This window comes from Phalangium opilio, unplaced genomic scaffold (assembly GCF_054372755.1).
Source record: "Phalangium opilio isolate 3A_F unplaced genomic scaffold, DU_Popi_V2 ptg000088l_1, whole genome shotgun sequence".
In the NCBI taxonomy this organism is placed as follows: Eukaryota; Metazoa; Arthropoda; class Arachnida; order Opiliones; family Phalangiidae; genus Phalangium; species Phalangium opilio.
The window spans coordinates 4,049,839-4,063,327 of NW_028324193.1; the positions used below are offsets into that span (position 1 = coordinate 4,049,839).

A 13,489-nucleotide genomic window follows, 5' to 3' on the forward strand; every position below is an offset into this window, starting at 1 on the left:
CATCCGAAGGGGATATAGCTAAGTGGAAGAGCGCTTGCTTTGCATGTGAGAAGTCCCGGGATCAACCCCCGGTATCTCCAATTCGCGGTTTTAGTCTAAAAGTATTAATTTGAATTACAAAACACTTGATTGAATTGAATTGAATTTTTAAGATGATCTCTACTGGTACATCCGAAGGGGATATAGCTCAGTGGAAGAGCGCTTGCTTTGCATGTGAGAAGTCCAGGGTTCAACCCCCGGTATCTCCATTTCGCTGTTTTAACAAAATATGTATTCTTTTCTGAAAATCTCCACTCATCCATCCGAAGGGGATATAGCTCAGTGGAAGAGCGCTTGCTTTGCATGTGAGAAGTCCCGGGATCAACCCCCGGTATCTCCATTTCGCGGTTTTAACAAAATATGTATTTTTTTCTGAAAATCTCCACTCATCCATCCGAAGGGGATATAGCTCAGTGGATGAGCGCTCACTTTGCATGTGAGAAGTGCCGGGTTCGACCTTGGTATCTCCAATTCGCGGTTTTAGTCTAAGAGTATTTATTTTTACGATGATCTCTACTTGTATATCCGAAGGGGATATAGCTCAGTGGAAGAGCGCTCGCTTTGCATGTGAGAAGTCCCGGGTTCAACCCCCGGTGTCTCCATTTCGCGGTTTTAGTCTAAGAGTATTTATTTTTACGATGACCTCTTCTTGTATATCCGAAGGGGATATAGCTCAGTGGAAGAGCGCTCGCTTTGCATGTGAGAAGTCCCGGGTTCAACCCCCGGTATCTCCATTTCGCGGTTTTAGTCTAAGAGTATTTATTTTTACGATGACCTCTTCTTGTATATCCGAAGGGGATATAGCTCAGTGGAAGAGCGCTCGCTTTGCATGTGAGAAGTCCCGGGTTCAACCCACGGTATCTCCGTTTCGCGGTTTTAACAAAATATGTATTCTTTTCTGAAAATCTCCACTCATGCATTCGAAGGGGATATAGCTCAGTGGAAGAGCGCTTGCTTTGCATGTGAGAAGTCCTGGGTTCAACCCCCGGTATCTCCATTTCGCGGTTTTAACAAACTATGTATTCTTTTCTGAAAATCTCCACTGATCCCGCCGAAGGGGATATAGCTCAGTGGATGAGCGCTCGCTTTGCATGTGAGAAGTCCCGGGTTCGACCCTGGTATCTCCAATTCGCGGTTTTAGTCTAAGAGTATTTATTTTTACGATGATCTCTACTTGTACATCCGAAGGGGATATAGATCAGTGGAAGAGCGCTTGCTTTGCATGTGAGAAGTTTCGGGATCAACCCCCGGTATCTCCATTTCGCGGTTTTAGTCTAAAATAATTTATTTGAATTACAAAACACTTGATTGAATTGAATTGAATTTTTAAGATGATCTCTACTTGTACATCCGAAGGGGATATAGCTCAGTGGAAGAGCGCTTGCTTTGCATGTGAGAAGTCCAGGGTTCAACCCCCGGTATCTCCATTTCGCGGTTTTAACAAAATATGTATTCTTTTCTGAAAATCTCCACTCATCCATCCGAAGGGGATATAGCTCAGTGGATGAGCGCTCGCTTTGCATGTGGGAAGTCCCGGGTTCGACCCTGGTATCTCCATTTCGCGGTTTTAACAAAATATGTATTCTTTTCTGAAAATCTCCACACATCCATCCGAAGGGGATATAGCTCAGTGGATGAGCGCTCGCTTTGCATGTGAGAAGTCCCGGGTTCGATCCCGGTATCTCCATTTCGCGGTTATAGTCTAAGAGTATTTATTTTTACGATGACCTCTACTTGTATATCCGAAGGGGATATAGCTCAGTGGAAGAGCGCTCGCTTTGCATGTGAGAAGTCCCGGGTTCAACCCACGGTATCTCCATTTCGCGGTTTTAACAAAATATGTATTCTTTTCTGAAAATCTCCACTCATGCATCCGAAGGGGATATAGCTCAGTGGATGAGCGCTCGCTTTGCATGTGAGAAGTCACGGGTTCAACCCCCGGTATCACCATTTCGCGGTTTTAGTCTAAAAGGATTTATTTTAACGATGATCTCTACTTGTACATCCGAAGGGGATATAGCTCAGTGGAAGAGCGCGCGCTTTGCAAGTGAGAAGTCCCGGGATCAACCCCCGGTATCTCCATTGCGCGGTTTTAGTCTAAAAGTATTTATTTGAATTACAAAACACTTGATTGAATTGAATTGAATTTTTGAGATGATCTCTACTTGTACATCCGAAGGGGATATAGCTCAGTGGAAGAGCGCTTGCTTTGCATGTGAGAAGTCCAGGGTTCAACCCCCGGTATCTACAATTCGCGGTTTTAACAAGATATGTATTCTTTTCTGAAAATCTCCACTCATCCATCCGAAGGGGATAGAGCTCAGTGGAAGAGCGCTGGCTTTGCATGTGAGAAGTCCAGGGTTCAACCCCCGGTTTCTCCATTTCGCGGTTTTAACAAAATATGTATTCTTTTCTGAAAATCTCCACTCGTACATCCGAAGGGGATATAGCTCAGTGGAAGAGCGCTCGCTTTACATGTGAGATGTCCCGGGTTCGATCCCGGTATCTCCATTTCGCGGTTATAGTCTAAGAGTATTTATTTTTACGATGACCTCTACTTGTATATCCGAAGGGTATATAGCTCAGTGGAAGAGCGCTCGCTTTGCATGAGTAGTGAACCACCTAAAATATGGAGAGTTAATTAGGTCATTTAATTGGGTCGCCAGCCTTCTAGCGCGCTAGACTCGCGCGTGTATACTCGCGTGAGTTTAGAATGGGGGAACACCGGTTTTTTATCCGGGGGGGTTTCTCTGAGTTCGTTTATTGGTCGAGAGTGGGTTCGCCAATTGATTAGGTCTTTTTTAACTGGTTAAGGGCGTGAACTTGTTTAGTCGTGACGTAATCGTCAGTTAGAGTTTGTCTGATAAGACATTACTCTCTTTATCTCGGTTATTCGCCTTGAAGAGAGCAGTGACTTCTAATGGAGAATAAGGAGCATCGAAAATATTCCCCGGAATGTCCGCTTGTTAAAGGGTTTTCAACATGTAATATACCTATAAATTGTTCTAACGACGAGTCTGGGAGAGATGTGTCAGTAACGGAGAAATACGTTTCAAGTGCAAACAAACCCAAGACTAAAGAATATTGTAATAATAGATGTTGTATATTGCGGGTTATACAGGTTGGAATCAAATATTCTTTTATAGCTGGAACATATATTATTCTACTTCCTATAACTGTACCTGTAGGAATTATTTTGGGAATGTTGACGATGAACCCAGTAGTTGCGCTTTTTGGTCTCTATCCTTTGATTTTACCATATTCACTATTTCCTGACATATATATAAACAAACGAATATGTCAATGGTGTAAAAAACCAATCAAATTTTGAAATAAAATGTTAAAAACAATGTACTGATTACATCATGGTTAAATTCTGCGATAATGAATCCAAAAATTTGGAAATAATTTTAAAAAGTTCCCCTCTATATGCTTAAACGGTTTTTGGACGTGTCTGTACTTGTCTTTAGTCGTGACGTAATCGCCAGACTTAAATAAGAGTTTGTTTGATAAGAGAGCGATCTCTCTTTATCTCGGTTATTCGACGAACGCCTTGAAGAGAGCAGTGACTTCCGAGGGAGATCTTACAAAATGCGTTATATAGTGACGTATCAACGATTCAAAGGGCGCGAGGATTTCCAATATATGGTCGCGTATCTTTTAGATCAATGCGCTATGTATACAATATGTTTCGAACACCGAGTATCTGAAAATGGAAAAATCGCTCGTGTTACGAAGAAATGCCCGATGTTTAAAGATAGAGAGCCTCAAGAAAAAGATATCGAGTACCAGAATCAGACGGAAATTTTGAAACGATTCATATTACCTAGGAGTACCATTATTTTGGAGGAATTAGATGACGGACTGTTATTTACCCGATTGGGTCACGGTATAAATCAACCAAGAGCCAAAGCCCCGGAAACGGATTCACCGGCGCCATTGTGTTTAGAAGAAAAAGCTGAATTTTACGGAAATGACTTTATAAAATACATACAGGAACAAATGAGTAAATTCGGTACTCCCGATAGTTTTTATCATGAACATTTACCCGTTTTATTTCCAAGTATATGTTAATGTAATCTTCTCTAAAACGTAGGAAGCGATTAAGGTTGCTCTCGGTGTAGTGGTTAGCGCGTTTGTTCGCCAATCAATAGATCGCGAGATCGAACCCCGCTCTAACCATCACATCGAGTTCAACCTTTTATTTCTAAATAAAATTGGATAACGTGTAAATCCTCATTCATTTTTAAATAAAATATCAATTATGTCGGTCAATTCTTTTTTCGTTACTCTGTTAAGTGATAAAACTGATGAATATCCCGATAATTCACAATCGTCTTTCACGGTCAAATTAGGTAAACCAATTATTCTTTCAAACGAATGGGAAATTGGTTTATCGGAAATATTAACACCGAAAATTTCAACCGTAATAGACAATACCTGTAACTCTTTCGAAATACAGGTACCTGAACGATATTTAACGAATGATGGCTGGGACGTTAGAAGAGTGGAGTTAATACCGCAAAAGTACGAAGGTTCGAAAGATAAAAATGGAAACGCCGTATTTTTTTCAATGCAGAATAAACTGGTGCGTGACTTAACCGTTCAGCTTGAAAAACAGAATTTTCCCGTGAAAATACAGGTTATAGATATGTCAGTCCCGACTGGGCCTCCTATCAAGAGAGTTAAATTATCAGTCGATGCCGGTCACCAGGCCAGGCTAGCTCCTGGCCCTCTGGCTCAGGTTTTAGGATTCGAAACGGACGAGTACATTACTGGGGAATACATTTGTCCCATTCCATTGTCTCAACAAGCTAGAAATATTACGATAAACTACACCAATAATTATATCGAGATAAAATTGAAAAAAACTTTAAAACTTCAAAATCGTATGGTAACGGTAAAGATTCCTGAGGGACCCTATAGCGTCGACGCCCTATTGGAAGCTATGAATAGAGCGATACCCGAAGCTCATCAATCTCGGTTTAATTTCTCATTAAACGATAACGGTACCGTTCGAATAACGACTGATAAGGAGTGCACCGTGCTTTTTAGAGGCGTTCGTAACAAATTAGGTTCTATGTTAGGATTCGGTGACCAAACTAATCGTCTATTAGGGTCTGCAAACGCCAACTTCAAACCGGATTTAGTCAGTCAATATTTATACGTTTACACTGATCTGATATACCCCCAGTTTATAGGCTCTGGTTTCAAACCTCTTCTACGCGTCATTCCCACTAAAAACGATACGTCGGAGAAAATTATCACATACGATACTATAGACTATTATCCTATAAGATCCAACGAAATAGAAACTATCAAAATTGATATTAGAGACGAGGCCGACGCTCCTATATCCTTTATATCGGATCGCATCATTATCAAAATTCACTTTAGACGACATGTCTCGACCTAATAGGTACGTGTCCTACTATCAGGAACAGTTCCTCGGATCTCCACCAGGTGTATTAGTGCAAAAGGGATCTGGGTTGGGCGGAATTTTTAAAGCTTTGATGAGAATGTTAACTCCTCTAGCGAAACCGATAGCTAAGAGCGTGGGTAAAGAAGCTTTAGGACTCGGTGGTAGGTTTATTCAAGATTTAAGCGCTGGAGAAGAACCCAAGAGAGCGTTCAAAAGGAATCTAAAAATAGCCGGCTCAAATTTAATTCATAAAGCGGGTGATAGTCTGGCTAATTCTCAGTACGGGTCTGGTATTCGACGGAAACGTCAGAAGATACGCAAGAAGAAAAGTAGATCAAAGGCCGATTTTTTATCATAAAACAAGATGGCCCAATTCGAAGGGATGATGGGGGAATTAGACCTATTCGCGACACCCCCTTTGAACGCTAATATTATAACTAGTAGCGACGAAAGTTATCAACCTTTAAGTTCCGTAACGGATAGTGGACCTTTGGAATTTTTTGTCCCTGGCACGAGCGAACATTATGTCGACCTTTCTAAAACTAGGTTAAGGCTGAAGGTCAGGGTGCTTCATTTGGACGGCACCGAAGTACCAGCCGCTGAAACCAAAGTAGCTCCGGTTAATCTTTTACACGCCGCCCTCTTTTCCCAAATAGACGTCTTTTTAGGAAACACGAGCGTTCAGTCCCCTAACCAAGGAGCCCCTTATATCGCTTATCTCGAGAATTTATTAAATTACGGTATAGATGCTAAAGAAAGCCAACTAAATCTAGGGTTGTATTATAAGGATAATCCGATCGATCCCGATACCGCCTGGGTGGCAGCCAATAAAAATCTTACTACCAATGGGATATTAAGAAGAGCCGAGAGAGCCAAGGTATCGAGTACGATAGATTTATACGCCCCGTTACACGTTGATATTTGTCGCTTAAATCGTTTCCTATTGAATAATGTAGACGTTAGATTTAGGCTTATTCGATCTAAACCAGAGTTTTGCGTAATATCGAAAGAAGCCGCTGATAAGAAATATAAAGTGGTTATCGATAATGCCTCATTGTACGTTAAAAGACTAAAAATAAATCCCGAAATAATGTTAGCCCACGCTACGGTATTAGAGCAAACCAGCGCCATCTATCCTTTGAATCAAACAGTCGTGAAAACCTTTTCAATTCCAGCTGGAATGAACGACGTTAATCGAGAAAACGTCTTCTTAGGTAAAATACCTCAAAGAGTAATCATAGGTCTAGTTCGAACCTCGGCCTTTAATGGTAATCATTCTTTAAACCCCTTTAATTTTGAAACCTTTGATCTTAATTACCTATCCGTCAACGTCGGTACCGATACCTATCCTTCGGAAGCCTTTACGCCTGATTACGAAAACAATCTATACACTCGAGAGTACATGTCGTTATTCACCTCTCTAAACACATACAGAAAAAACAAGGGAAATTTTATCACGTACGAAGAGTACAAAAAAGGTTACGCTTTGTATTGCCTAGATTTAAGCCCGGATGAAAATGCGGGGGCTAGTCATCTTTCTTTGCCCCGACAAGGAAATCTACGTATCAATACGAAATTTAAAAACAATTTACCACACAATGTCACGTGCATAATTTATTCCGAATTTGAAAATTCTATCATGATAACTAGGGATCGCTCGGTGTTATTTAATCCCGAGTAAAAAGGCTCTATATAACCTCTGATTTAAGAAGCATTCTCTCATAACCGGTTAGAGATGAATCAAGTACACTACCTATCGGAGAAGCAAAACATTTACGTTGGAAGCGGAATTCTTCCCGTCTTCAATGTCAAACGACTCGATACTAAAACCGAAGCGTCTTTCGACAGTTGTATTTGGAATAGTATATGGACTTTCGAAGCGGATATTGACGCTTTCTTTAACGGAATAACGGGACGATTTCTGACTTGGTTAGTTGACGGTACTCAGAGAGTTAAGCTAGAATGCTTCGTATGTCAGAGAGGAAAAATAGTTGATATTCGTCAATATATTAGAGGATCGAATAATAGATATAATATTCTATTCTCAACATCGAAAGGATTTTCATTAAATAAAGACAGTTGGTTAAGGTTAAAGAACTTGAAAAATGTTATTGGTAGCGAATTAAAGCGAAAAGAAGAGGCCAGAGAAATAATGAAGAAAATTATCTTGGACAGTTTGACCAATATTTTATTTAATTTCACTGATTCGTGCGAAAATATCAGCTGTCACAACGAAATCGCCCACGATATCACTTGTTTACCCACGGATACTAATTGGAGCGAGAGAGTGGAGAAAAACCTAATTAGAGCTATTCCGTTGCTTAACTATGAAAGAATTCTAGAATCCTTTGTCGAGGAATACGGAGATTACGAAGACGACGTCTCAATTTTATTTAACGATATTCTCGGAAACTTTGTCGGTCTAAAAACTGAACTAATGTACGGTTAAAATATATGTCACTCTTATCTCGCGTGTATTGGGTCATGGATTACTCTAAGGCGTCTGAAAATATTCCGAGAGGATTTGAAATCGTTGGAATGCGTTACCTCGGAGAAGAGCAAAATGAATTTAATATCGAAATTACTCGATAAACGGTGCCAAGGGACCAGGAGATATTCGCCAGAGAACAACCACTACCGAAGCTAATGTCCTAAATGATCCAGTGTTTAATGACGTATCTATTTAAAATATATTCTTGGAAATTTTGTCGGTCTAAAAACAATGTATTGTTAATTTTTAAGTAACCGAATAAAATATAAATTACTCTTATTGTTGCGTTTCCTATACCTACGTTATATATCAATTTTTTTCCTTATTTAGAAAATATTCCAGAAAATTGTATCTCTCCCTCTTATATAATACCCTACAACTACGTTATATTATCAGATATCATTTTCGATCTTGTTTAGAAAAAATGTCTCTCTCAAACGCGTACTACGACCCCGAAAATCCCTCCTCTTTTTCCGGATTGGATAAATTAACGAAAGGAGTTCCTCAGTCTTCGAGGAAAGAAGTTGAGAGTTTTCTATTAAAACAACCCACTTATACTATTCATCGTTATCGTCGATTAAAGTTTCCTCGCAATAAAATTACAGTGACATCTATGGATGAGACTCATCAGGCTGATTTAATAGTTTTAGATAAACTTTCCAGATACAACAAGGGTATGAAATATTTGTTAAGTAATATAGATGTTTTGAGTAAATACGCCTACGTTATACCTATTAAAAACAAGACTTCCGCGGAAGTTATAAGAGCTTTTAAAATAATACATAAAGATGTTGTACCCACGAATATAAATACGGACGCTGGCTCTGAATTTTTAGCTAAACCAGTTCAGCAATATTTTAAAGAGAAAGGTATTCACCACTACGTAGCTTACGGGAATAAAAAAATTGCGATCTGCGAGAGATTTAACAGAACGGTTCAAGAGAAAATACACAAATTCATAACTAGCGCTGATACTCGTAGCTATCTGAGTGCGTTACCAAAAATAGTTAAGGCTTACAATCACTCGATACACCGCTCAACTGGTATCGCGCCAGTCAATGTTAATCTACAAAATGAGCATAAGGTGTGGTACCGTCTTTTCGGTACCATTAAACCTGGGACAAAACCAAAGCTAAAAGAAGGTGATTTAGTAAGGTTGAGTAAATTTGAAAAAACCTTTTCAAAGGGATATAAAGGCTACTTTACAAAAGAGATCTTTATTATTGATAAGGTTTTATACCGTAATCCTCCAGTATACGTCGTTAAAGACAAAAATAACGAGATAATTAAAGGAACGTTTTACGAATACGAACTATCTAAAGTGATATGAATACGTTACAAATAAATCAAATATTATCATGCGACCAGAGGACAAAACCCTACTACCTAGGTACTTTTCCTAGAGACATGCTTCCCAGGAAACCTAGAAAGAAGAAATTTTGTTTTGTTCTGAACACGGAGAGAGCCGAGGATCCTGGACTTCATTGGGTAGCCATTTACGTTGAAAACAATGAAGGTAATTTTTTCTGCAGCTACGGGCAGAGCCCGGAGACGTATAAAATTAACCTGGCCAAATACGCGTCCAGATGGATCTATAACGATAAATTAATTCAAGATATGTTCTCCCTTTGTTGCGGACCTCATTGTATATTCTTCCTTATTCAAAGATGTCTAGGAAATTCGTTTCATAGAGTTCTGAAAATGTATGAAAATAAAACGGAAATTAACGACGCCTTATCTTTATGGAATATCTGCCTTCACTTGTTAAGACATAGATATGAAAAATGTAACCAATAAAATATTAAAGTTGTAATGTTTAATAATCAGATACACTTGTATTGAATGCGAGAATAAAAATATTTATTATTCGATTATAATTTTTTATATAAATTGTAATTATCATGCTTTTATATAAATTGTAATTATCATGCTTTTATATATACTCAAATACATGCTTTTATATAATCAGATACGTGTTTTTCAATATAATGAGTTAGATGCTTTTAATGTAATAATCATTATTAAGGTTATTTTTTTGCCTTTCTATAAGTTACCCATTCGATCTTAGATTCGGGCTTTTGAAGCTCTTTCAAGCTAGCTTCGCGATCTTTTTTTATTTTGGCTTGTGTAGGGTACGGTTTTGGTTTCGTAGATGGAATTTTCGCGAGTCTTTTTTTCGGCGAAGTCTCATCGTTAGGGTTAAGTTTCCGGAACTTTGAACCAGAAGCGCCCTTCGTTGATAAGGCCTGTTGAGACGTCACGGGCTGATTCGGTACCATGGGTGTTAAAACTGGTATACTAGGCGTTTGAGACGTCCCGGGCTGTTTCGGTACCACGGGTCCCATGGGTGTTAAAATAGGCATACTGGTCGTTCGAGAGAGAGACGCTGGCGTAGTAAACGACATCGCCGGTGTTTGACCCATTGCTGTACTACTCATTATAGGCTGTGGGGTAGTCAGACTCGAGGAGATATTAAAAGGGATACTTTGGGGAGGGGTAGCGACATTAGTAGGGACAATTTGGGAGGGGGTAGAGATATTAATAGGTATATTCTGGATAGGGGTAGGCCACGATGGAGGAATCCAAGACGAGGATGAAGGACTTAGAGGCTGTATTTTACTCGACACTCCGGGTGCTGGAAAAGACGAACTCGTTGTAGGTGGCAAGATAGTAACGCTTGGTGGCTCCGCTAAACTCTTTAAAGATAAATATTTTTGAAGAGTTAAAAGGTACTCCTTCAATTTTTCCTCGGCAGAACCAGGCTTTCTCAGTACCTCTTTAATGGCGTTGTCTAAACTGTTAACTTCCTTTTGATTGTCCGTCAGTAAAGCCGCTGGTACTAAAACGCACTTTTTCATTATCTAGTAAAGACCGAAGCTATTGTCGGTATTAACATTGAAAGCAACGCCGGCCAGAATCCTCCTACCTGTTTAATTAACACCTGTCGCCTCTTTTTGTCGCTTAAACCTCTCTTGGATAAATACCTTATTACGTTTTTGTAACGTTGAAGTCTTTTCTTTTTATGACGATTCAATGGAATACCGCCGTTCTTCAAATTATAACAAATACCGCTTATACAATCCAATTGGGGTCGCGTACACTTTGATATTAAAAGTTTTCTTTGTTTCACACCGCTTTTACGCAAGAGATTTAAAAAGGGTAATTGGTTCCTAACCGACACGGGTAAAGGCATGTCTCGAAATGAGGTTAAATAAATTGAGATTTATATTTTATGGATTATTATTTTCTAACGTAGATTACCATCGGTCCTTCATTGGGGAATATATTGGACCTAAGTCTTAAACTATTATCGGTACTTTGTTTTAGATCTATTAAGATATAAGAATACGCTTTTTCGGTACACTCTTCGTACGCTTCCGTTAGGCGTTTGGTGTCTGTAGGAAAAAGCTGACGACTTAAATAGCGAACCTGGTTATTATCCCTAGGATTTTTAAACATAACGATATAAGAACAGTTCAATGATATATTTCTAGAATATTTACCTGGGTTAAAGACATTTTGAGACAGCAGCACGATGCTTAAAGATAAATGATGACTCCCGACACAAAAAAGATTACTTATAAACTCCTGTTTGGTACAGGTGTTAGCTAGATCGTCTAGGATTAAAAGATTATTTATTCGTTTATCAAAAAAATCAGGATCATTAGGAATTAGTCCTTCGTGGAATTCAATAGGTAAAAAGAGTTTCAGTTCATCAAAAATGTCCTGATAAACGCTATAGCAATAGACTATTCTATCAGGAGGTTTGTCCATGATAATGTCTTTATATTTGAGTAAATTTATTACCCACGTTGTTTTCCCCGAGCTACTTGGACCAGCCAGTAAAATGGTCATCGGTGTTTCTAAGCGGAGGCGATACTCTAACCCGTTCTCCATTTTTAAAACGTTCTCTAATATCGTCTATGAATTCGTAGTTGACTCGATCTTCGTACGGTATCACTCTCACTTTAACAAGGTGGGAAAACGTGACCCGATGTTTAGTGGTCCGTTTTCTCATTTGACGTGGCAGACGGGTCTTGATGATTTAAATATCTTTAACATATAAGCCCAAAAACTAGATAAGGAAGGTACTTGCCATTGGAACTTTACATTTTAGAAGAATAACATCAATTTTTAGGGTACCCTCAAGTATAAGATTACGCTTAGACTGCGCCACCTTTTCAATACTAGCTAGTAACCGATCAGAAGTTAATTCATTTATAGCCATGAATCTTAAATTGATAGGGTTCTCTAAAGCGTCAGAGCTCAGGGCGAATCTTATTAAATTATATTCTTCAGCATTTCGCGTAACATGAGTTATGAGAGAACTCAAAATTTGGGAAATTTGATCGTGAATATTTATTAATTTAAGTTCTTCTAAGTTGCGGAATTTAACGTTATATTCGGTTGTAACGCATCTATATTTCCTAGATACACGGTTTGATGTTTTATCTATCGTATAATATAGCTCTGGTCGAAATTTAGTAGCTAAATCGACTGGTTTAACCTCATCGTCTGACCCTGAAGTGTCCGACGATGAAGTGTCCGACATTTTTTAGCGGGAAAAAACTTCAAATCTATATTTCTTTCCGAAAGCAAATGAATACCAATTTTCCCAGAAATTTAATGATCCAATGATAAATATTTAGTACTCACCAATCTTAAAAACTAGTTGATAGTATCGTTATTTCGACACGAATGAATTTCATCCGTTAATGCCGTGCTTTTATATATTTTAACCGTTAGAACTCACCTTCTATTTAGATCTTGGAACAATGTTACGATTAATATCTTCCCCGATAAAACCGTTTTCGAAGAGATGATTATAGAACCGTATGGGAAAAGGAAAAGGCATGGGCGTTACTAACCAATAATAAAACCCAGGCCTTTTCCTTCTCCTCAATGGAACCTTTTCTGGTTACGAGGCTCGAACCGTAAAAATGAATCCATTGTTAAGATATTTAAATAGCACCATGTTGGAGTGATTAACTGTTAGAACGCATCTTCTATTGTAGGTCTTGGAACAGTGTTACGGTTAATGTCTTCCCCGATAAAACCGTGTTCGAAGGGATAATTATTTGAGGGACTATGCCAATCAGTAGTTTGTTCGCAATCGTCAGCATCTTTTAATGAGAATAATGGTTGTAAAATGCAGTTGGAACACCAGCTTTTATTATAGTTCCAGATATAATTGCGTAGCACGTCTTTACTATTAACCTGATAGTGATCAGATACTTGTTCATATTTAGCGTTTAAACAATCGTTTAAACTATGATGAAAATAGCAAGCGGGACATATTCGTCTATAATTTTGCGGGCAACCACAATAGCATATTTTTACGTAATATTGGTAATGTAAATGATTTTGTTCATTTGATAAGATAAATGGTGGCGTTTCTATCCGGTTCCGATGCACTAGTTCAAATTCTTCGAACGTTAAGGGACTGAATTCGTCGAACACTATTTCTCTCTCTATAGACGATTTTGATATACTTATATCCAAATCTTCGAAAGTTCCAGGTGCTCGATGTTTATCTA

The 13,489-nt window shown here is 38.7% G+C and overlaps 1 protein-coding gene and 9 non-coding genes across 10 annotated transcripts; 9 read left to right on the top strand and 1 right to left on the bottom strand.

The window, feature by feature from the left end:
• The first annotated feature begins 176 nt into the window (after window positions 1–176).
• TRNAA-UGC (transfer RNA alanine (anticodon UGC)) lies at window positions 177–248 on the top strand. The gene has a single exon. It is a non-coding gene; the product is annotated as a tRNA-Ala (tRNA).
• A 59-nt stretch (window positions 249–307) lies between these two features.
• On the top strand, window positions 308–379 carry TRNAA-UGC (transfer RNA alanine (anticodon UGC)). The gene has a single exon. It is a non-coding gene; the product is annotated as a tRNA-Ala (tRNA).
• A 190-nt stretch (window positions 380–569) lies between these two features.
• Window positions 570–641, top strand: TRNAA-UGC (transfer RNA alanine (anticodon UGC)). Its single transcript has one exon. It is a non-coding gene; the product is annotated as a tRNA-Ala (tRNA).
• Window positions 642–701: 60 nt separating this feature from the next.
• On the top strand, window positions 702–773 carry TRNAA-UGC (transfer RNA alanine (anticodon UGC)). The gene has a single exon. It is a non-coding gene; the product is annotated as a tRNA-Ala (tRNA).
• Window positions 774–833: 60 nt separating this feature from the next.
• On the top strand, window positions 834–905 carry TRNAA-UGC (transfer RNA alanine (anticodon UGC)). Its single transcript has one exon. It is a non-coding gene; the product is annotated as a tRNA-Ala (tRNA).
• Window positions 906–964: 59 nt separating this feature from the next.
• On the top strand, window positions 965–1,036 carry TRNAA-UGC (transfer RNA alanine (anticodon UGC)). The gene has a single exon. It is a non-coding gene; the product is annotated as a tRNA-Ala (tRNA).
• A 358-nt stretch (window positions 1,037–1,394) lies between these two features.
• TRNAA-UGC (transfer RNA alanine (anticodon UGC)) lies at window positions 1,395–1,466 on the top strand. The gene has a single exon. It is a non-coding gene; the product is annotated as a tRNA-Ala (tRNA).
• Window positions 1,467–1,655: 189 nt separating this feature from the next.
• Window positions 1,656–1,726, top strand: TRNAA-UGC (transfer RNA alanine (anticodon UGC)). The gene has a single exon. It is a non-coding gene; the product is annotated as a tRNA-Ala (tRNA).
• A 60-nt stretch (window positions 1,727–1,786) lies between these two features.
• TRNAA-UGC (transfer RNA alanine (anticodon UGC)) lies at window positions 1,787–1,858 on the top strand. Its single transcript has one exon. It is a non-coding gene; the product is annotated as a tRNA-Ala (tRNA).
• A 7,779-nt stretch (window positions 1,859–9,637) lies between these two features.
• Window positions 9,638–11,586, bottom strand: LOC149649404 (uncharacterized). The gene is made up of 4 exons (XM_089849458.1): window positions 10,879–11,586; window positions 10,727–10,813; window positions 10,167–10,648; window positions 9,638–9,647 (listed from the first exon to the last, which is right to left on the bottom strand). The coding sequence occupies exons 1-4, from the start codon at window positions 11,143–11,145 to the stop codon at window positions 9,638–9,640; spliced, it is 846 nt and encodes a 281-aa protein (XP_089705584.1). The 5' UTR covers window positions 11,146–11,586.
• Between the last annotated feature and the right edge of the window lie 1,903 nt (window positions 11,587–13,489).

Bases quoted from the DNA above. Each gene is read 5' to 3' on its own strand.
- LOC149649404 (XM_089849458.1), bottom strand. From the start codon at position 11,145: ATGCCTTTACCCGTGTCGGTTAGGAACCAATTACCCTTTTTAAATCTC. The intron at 10,814-10,878 runs GTAGGAGGATTC...GGTCTTTACTAG, and splicing joins GACAGGTGTTAATTAAACAG to ATAATGAAAAAGTGCGTTTT. The intron at 10,649-10,726 runs GTACTGAGAAAG...TTATCTTTAAAG, and splicing joins TAGACAACGCCATTAAAGAG to AGTTTAGCGGAGCCACCAAG.